The following is a 6,996-nucleotide window of genomic DNA, read 5'->3' on the forward strand; positions in this document are numbered from 1 at the left end:
CCGAAGCTCTACGTTATGCGATTCGACGGTTATTGGTTATGTAGAAAACGTATTCAGCAAAGTGAACTCAGTCCTGTTACGTTGTCACTTATTCACTGCGTGTCTCTAACGCACTCACCTGAAACGATGGCCTCCCTTTCTCGACCAGAAATTTGCGGGAATGTGGACGTGCTCGCGTGCTCACGTACTTCGCACTATCACCTTCTCTGCTCGTCTACCGTCCTTTATGGAGATTGGCTGTGACGAGTCTTAGATCGTGTTTTTCGGATCGTGATAAGTATACTCCACAATGCTCAAGCACTACGCGTTAATCTATCGACAAATGTACTCCTCTCTTTTAAAAGCATTGAGGAGATTCCTTCGTTAGCGCCTTGTGTCACGCAGCGACTTAAAATGCCATTGAACTAAACGCGCTCATTTGAGGAAGAAGAGCGCGCACTTTAATGGAATCGACTCGTTCGGCGGTGTCGTTGAAAGCGGGGGTTTCACACAATCCGTTTCACGTTCCGCCTTCACAACTTTCATCGGACGTGCGACAGATTGGGGCCGCACAGATTTCGAAGCCCAATTTCTGTGCGAGGTATTCTTGCGCAAGCGAGGATAAATTTGTCCTCGTAGTGTGAAACACTAAAAAAAGAGAGAAGCGTTATACGACGGATCAGACAGCTGTTCGGGCGTGCTTTAGGCGCCTTGCGCGCGTCTTCAGCGACGCCTCACAACACATTCGCTTGCGCCGGCGGTGGGCTCAAGCGCAACAGCTGTCGACAAATGTAAAGCCGTAACGAGCTGTAACTGTGGCACTTCACGGGGTCAGTCTCGTCACACATTTCGGGAGGCAAAAAAAATGAAGAGGGAATACGGCATACGTTATGGGAACATTTGAGAATGTAAAAAATTGCAGATCCGACTCGAATGTTGGAATCAGTGAGCATTGAAGCTTTAGGGGAAGCGATTAATTAACTGTTACAAAGCTTGTTCGCGTTTGGCGCCACGTTATGCAGCATAGTGATTACGTAGCTGCACGGCAAGACACAAAGACCACAACCGTGTGGAGCACGGGACTCAAGAAACCGTTATACGTGGATTTTTTTAATTACATTTTTAGACGTGGCGGAGAGGCTAGGTCTTTCTTTCCCGACGTGGAAGCAGCCCGCTACGTTTTAATGCACATCCCGATGAACCTCAATAAAGTTTTTTTCATTCATCCATCTATTACTGCAGTATATGATACGTTAGCCGCAACATTTCATGGGATATTCTGGAAGGAGAAGGCATAGTCAGCCACTGTGTGAAACTTTTGAAGGAGATTTACCATGAGAATACCGCTTGCGTTGAATGGGAAGGGATGAGGAGCGAGGAGAAAGTTGATGTCAACGAGGGACTGAGACAGGGGTGACCTTTATACCCACTGTTTTAGTTGGTAAGAATGGAAAGGGCGTTCAAACAGGTACAAGGGCATGTTAGTAGAGAAGCAGCTCCTAGACTTGCTTTATACGGGCGACATTGACTTGCTTGCTGACAGGCAAAGTGACATGCAACGTCCGGCTAATATCCTTGGAGATGAAGGTCAGATTTCAGCATTGAAATTCATCGTTTAAAAATCCAGTCTTATATTCTTCAATAATACCAGTGAATATACGATGTGATTACAGGACCAGGAAATACCTCGGGTAAGAGAATACGAATACCTCGATGTACGGATAAATGAGGGCAATAGATATACGGAAACACAGGAAAAACAATTATATCAAAGGGGCCGATAAATGCGGTCATAGTGAAACACAGAGCAATATTGGGATACAATAAGTATGAAGTACTGTGGAATATGTGGAAAGGTGTAGTGGTTCCAGGACTTAGATTTGGAAATGCGGTTGTTTGCTTGAAATCAGGGGTGCAATCACGCCTCGCATTGGGCGCTCACGGGAAGACTACAAATGATTCTTTGCCGGGTGGAACGGGCTCGACAAATTTTGAACTGAGGGAAGCTCAGAGTAAAATTGATTGTGAAGGACGACTGAGAAATATGGAAGAAAGAAAATGTGTTTCGAGAGTGTAGAAGTAGTTGTACGGGAAAAATATTGACTCGCAATGGAGGGAAGGCACTAGAGAGCTTTCCTGCAAGTATGCGACCGGTATAGTAAGCAACATGACAACATAGAACAATAAACTGCAAGTTAGAGAGGCTGAGACAGTCACCTGGGTGGCGGAGAAAAGAAACAAGCTATGAGTAACTACCTAAGAGGTAAAAATGAAATCAGAGGCGTAAATTTTTGAAAGTGATTGGGAAGCTCTTCACTTTTCGATGCGACGTAAGGAGGCCTTAGAATACGCGCTTATAAAGCGAGAAATGCGAGATAAAACAGTGAATAAGCATGTGCTTGCTGCGATAAAGCTAGGGAAATGATGAAACAGATTTTATTAGAATGTGAAGGCATTTGTCCGCTGGCCTTCTTGAAGCCATCGGTTCAAGGATAGCGGAGGGAAATCAAACATGTTTGCAATAGAAATTAGCAAAAGTCGGTTGGAGGTTTGGTTCCACAAAAGTAGTTGCGCAAGCAACGGAGGAGTACAAAAAAGTAAGTTCCCAATAGTGGCTCGGAAAGATCGATTCTAGGAATTCTTTGTCCGTAAAGAACTACGATAGACAAGACATTCGGCAAAATAAGAAAAATAGAACTTGATGCCACAAGCCGCCGCCCCGTTTCACAGGGGATGTTCATAGCATCCATCCGTCCGTCCGTCCGTCCGTCCGTCTCCACGGATATTAGCCGGACGTTTCATGTCACTTTGCCTGTCGGCAAGCAAGGCAATGTCGCCAGTATAAAGGAAACCTGGGACCTGTTGCTCTGTTAACATGGCCTTATACCTGTTTTAATGCCCTTTACATTCTTACTAAGTATAACAGTGGGTATAAAGGGCACCCCTGTCTCAGTCCCTCGTTCATATCAACTTTCTCGTTGCTCCCTAACCCTTCCCATTCAACGCAAATGGTATTTTCTCGGTTAATCTCCATCCATCCATCCATCCATCCATCCATCCATCCATCCATCCATCCATCCATCCATCCATCCATCCATCCATCCATCCATCCATCCATCCATCCATCCATCCATCCATCCATCCGTCTGTCCGTCCGTCCGTCCGTCCATTCCATCCAGGAATTACACGGTTTCCGATATCGGTCCTGCTTTCATTATATCACCTCCGAGATCCGACCGGTCGGTCGGTCGGTCGGTGTTTTGTTCATTTGGGCTATTCGCTTACATCGGCAATCATTGCAGATGATTTCTGCACAATTTTTTTTATCAGCCCTGAAGATTTAGCTTACGACCTGCAACGAGCCCCTGTCCTGTCTACTTCGTTTCTTCCCGCCCTTTCTTCGGTTCAGCAATGCGCCTTGCTGCGCCCTAAAGAGCTGGCCCTACAGTGAACTATTCTGATCTTTACAGGAGCAAGTGTATACTCACCAGTGGTTCAGATGAAGCGTCCAAATGCCAGCCGGGTGACTGCAGAGAGCGGCTGCTCGGGGCTGTCGTCAGCCTCCGCACCACATTCAGGTACAGACCTTCCAGTCGTCCGTCGCAGTGGGCGACGGCAGTCACGTGATCGTTCAAATTTTTCTTCTCACGCGCGCAACACTGGCTAGCAGTAGTCACAGAAACCAGTCAGAGAGCGCGCACTTTCGCCACGAACGTTGCAGACGCGTACCGAAGGGTTATCGTTGAACTTTAGCCTGCACTGATAGTTGAGTGCCCAACTGCTTGACTCAGTTCACAGCAACCCACTACTGCTATTTTCAAGAGGGCTTTCTTGTCCGGCGCAGTTCAGTGACCGCTATTTAGATACTTGAAAGACATGGGACTTTCTCACAAATTGTGACAGTACACTGTGTGGCGCAGGACTGTACGGTGACACTGCGTAAGACTTGGAATGCCTTTGCGGGTTGCGTGACAGTGCCCACAGAAATAGTTCGTGTGTACGTGCGTGTGTGTGCTTAGGTATTTTTTTTCCTTTTTTTATCCTTTCTTTCTCTCTCACCTATTGCATCCCCCTTCCCCTCCCCCAGTACAGGGTAGCCAACCGGAGATAATCTCTGGTTAACCTCCCTGTCTTTCCTTTGCCTTTCTCTCTATGTCTATTTAGTCAAACGAGGGGGCGGAGACGGGCTTACGGATGCTGATGTCTTGCCAAGACAGTTCAGTCGAGAACATTTGTCAGGTTTATGGCATCGCAAGGAATCATAGTTAAGAAAATATGGCCAACAAAACAGTTTTCAATTTAGTTCAGCGGTGTACATCTGTTTAGTAAGAAATGCACCGCCAAGTGTCATATTACTACAACCTTTATGGCGCTGGTTTACTTTATGTCTAGCGACGCTATCCTCGAGTCCATAAAAAATGTACTTTAAACGAAAACGACGACATGCTGCACACACGATGAGGGAATGCGTAGTCGTGAACTATGCATTAGTTCTTAGCACACTTAGTGCGCGCCGAGATATCCAAGACGAGAGTTTGGCAGCGATAGGTAATAAATTATATTTCGTGCATCTTTTGTGTCCTCTGTAGCCACTATCATGGTGTTTGGTTGCCACAAAATACATCGTAGAAAATTAAAAAAATCTCCATCACCGATTCGATTTTACCCCTTAAGGATCATAGTGTTAGCCACGCGGCATACCAAGCACCTTTTGTACACCCATAAAGGTGTTCGGCTGTTTAATATGCATTGTTATGGATGAAAATAGCGCAGGCCAATTTACGGCTGACTGCATTGTTGCTTAAATGTGCAACGAGGCCTCCCCCAAAAGCGGACCCACTACCGGCGCAGTATGTTGCCGTAACCGGGCTGCATTTTGCCTTAATATTCTTTTATGCCGCGGAGAACCTTTTCGAAATGAAGAAATAACACTTTTCACATAGTGCGAATGACGGCAGCATTTACTCTGAAGTTTGAGCACCATGAAAGCACCGCAGTTTCGTGAACTGTCCACGAACATTTGCTTTTCAGTATTTTTTTAGTTTTTTGTTTGTGTGTGTGTGTGTGTGTGCGTGTGTGTGTGCGTGTGTGTGTGTGTGTGTGTGTGTGTGTGTGTGCGTGTGCGTGCGTGCGTGCGTGCGTGCGTGTGTGCGCGCGCGATCTTTAGAACTGATATCACTGTGTTCTTGTTTTCTCTTGTGGTTCCTTGAAACATTTGCATCCTTTTGCGAACCACTAGCAGTTCAGAGAAGGATAGTAGCCGGCCTCGCTTATACTGTAGCATACGCCTCCTTTGAGACAGACAGTGCCGCTTTCTTTAGTGTAGCGTGCACACTCAATATTTTAAGACTTTTATGAAGTATAAAGAGTGCTTGATTCTTCCGTCACTAACGTCCTCACGTTTAAGAGGGGAGATCGAATGGATGGTGGGGACAAATTAAGCTCTCTTGTTTGCTACAAAATTTGTGGCAAGATCACGATGACTGTGACAGACGACACGGGAAAATGCACTAACCTTTTCATAGCTATCGTTGTCAAATTCTCGGTCCAGATATTTCTATGTTCACCAGGTGGTCAAACTCAGTAGACAGTTTTCAGTTACGCGCTTTTTTCTCATCGCACATCTAGTTATAACCAGGTGTCATGTGCAATAAATTATTCATAGGCGTAAAAGGTAAGGCATATTGGACAAACGAACGTCCTTTAAGGCGTAAAATGTTTTAGTGTCTGTATTATATTTTTTACTGTGTCCTTACATAGTGTCCGAAGTCTCGTCGCTTTAACCTGACCCATCTGTGCGCCCTCTAGCAAATCAGTATATGTCTCTGTCGCAACCTGTCCCTATACGCATCTGAATATTGCTGCTTATCTTGTACGCAAACGTATTACCGATTCCAAATTACAAGGTTACCGGAGATGCTTGCATGTGCTGCCGCGTTGGTGGCGCCATATTGCAGCTCTCAATCAACCGTTCAGTCAACGCATAGTCAAGGCAACAATTAGAGGCCACGATAAGCAATCACTGGAGTGATATTCTGCTTAGCTACCGCCAGGAAGCGTCATTATAACGACTTGATCGATGGCATTCAGTACGTTTTCTTTAAATTTTATTCACCGGGAACACCCACGCAGCGCGAGAACGTTTCAAACACGTTGTAGTTGGAAAAAGTGCCACAAGGTGCCGCCACAAGCATTGCTAGTGGGGGTCACGGATGCCGTAACACGGTATTTCCGTATAAAACGGCAACGCGCTTACGACAAGCTAAAACTCTCTACTGTTTCTCGGAACTCACCTGCCGACTCACTGCGCTTTCGGCCATTCCTAAACATCTGTCGCAATTAATTTATTCAGCGCTTATATCTCGCGTACTTTCAACCACGCAGTCCGAAAGAAGCGGTGAGAACATTTCATATTACAGCGTTGAAGGAAGCCAATATCGGGCACGTTCTTATAGAACTGATTTTTGGACAGTGTGTAGATTGGCTGCAGTGTTGTCGTGGACTACGTTTCGCGTACTCTTATCCGTTGGCTATTTAAGATTCATACGTAAAACGAGCACGTTCCCTAGTATATTTAAACTACTTTATTGTACAATTTGTTGTCCGCACGCTTCCAAAGGAGCTGCTTGCTTAACTCTCAAACACATTTGTTGGCGAGAACTGTGAGGCCATAAGCGTCTTCGGGTTTTCTGTAGACAATTTGCACAGTAATTGAATGTTCATATCATGATTTTCATAGTCAATTTATGGGAAGTTTATAAGTATCTATGGATCATTTAAAGAAACTCTCACGTGGGGTTACATCGATTCAGTTCGTTACGTATCCGCGCTCTCGGTCTTTGAAGATCAGCTTCCTGAAGCTTTCGCGTTAAAGAGACACCGAAGAGAGAGAGAAAAAAGAACAAGTCGTACTGTATTTAGTGAATTGCCCTTCAAGAATTAAAGCGCAATTTTGTCACGAGATGACGCTTCGTGAGTCAGAAAAGACGCCAAAATGACTGACTATTGCGGAGGCCT

The 6,996-nt window shown here is 45.5% G+C and overlaps 1 protein-coding gene across 3 annotated transcripts in view; it reads left to right on the plus strand.

Annotated features, from left to right (window-relative positions):
* The window catches only part of LOC135917135 (zinc carboxypeptidase-like), a 205,942-nt gene that overhangs the window by 157,053 nt on the left and 41,893 nt on the right, over positions 1–6,996 (plus strand). For all 3 annotated transcript variants that reach the window (XM_070524114.1, XM_070524111.1, XM_070524113.1), the window contains one exon: positions 3,450–3,557. In XM_070524114.1, coding sequence (XP_070380215.1) covers positions 3,450–3,557 — 108 coding nt within the window. The remainder of the gene's footprint in view (positions 1–3,449; positions 3,558–6,996) is intronic.

The sequence above is a fragment of the Dermacentor albipictus genome, chromosome 8 (genome assembly GCF_038994185.2).
Source record: "Dermacentor albipictus isolate Rhodes 1998 colony chromosome 8, USDA_Dalb.pri_finalv2, whole genome shotgun sequence".
Classification (NCBI taxonomy): domain Eukaryota; kingdom Metazoa; phylum Arthropoda; class Arachnida; order Ixodida; family Ixodidae; genus Dermacentor; species Dermacentor albipictus.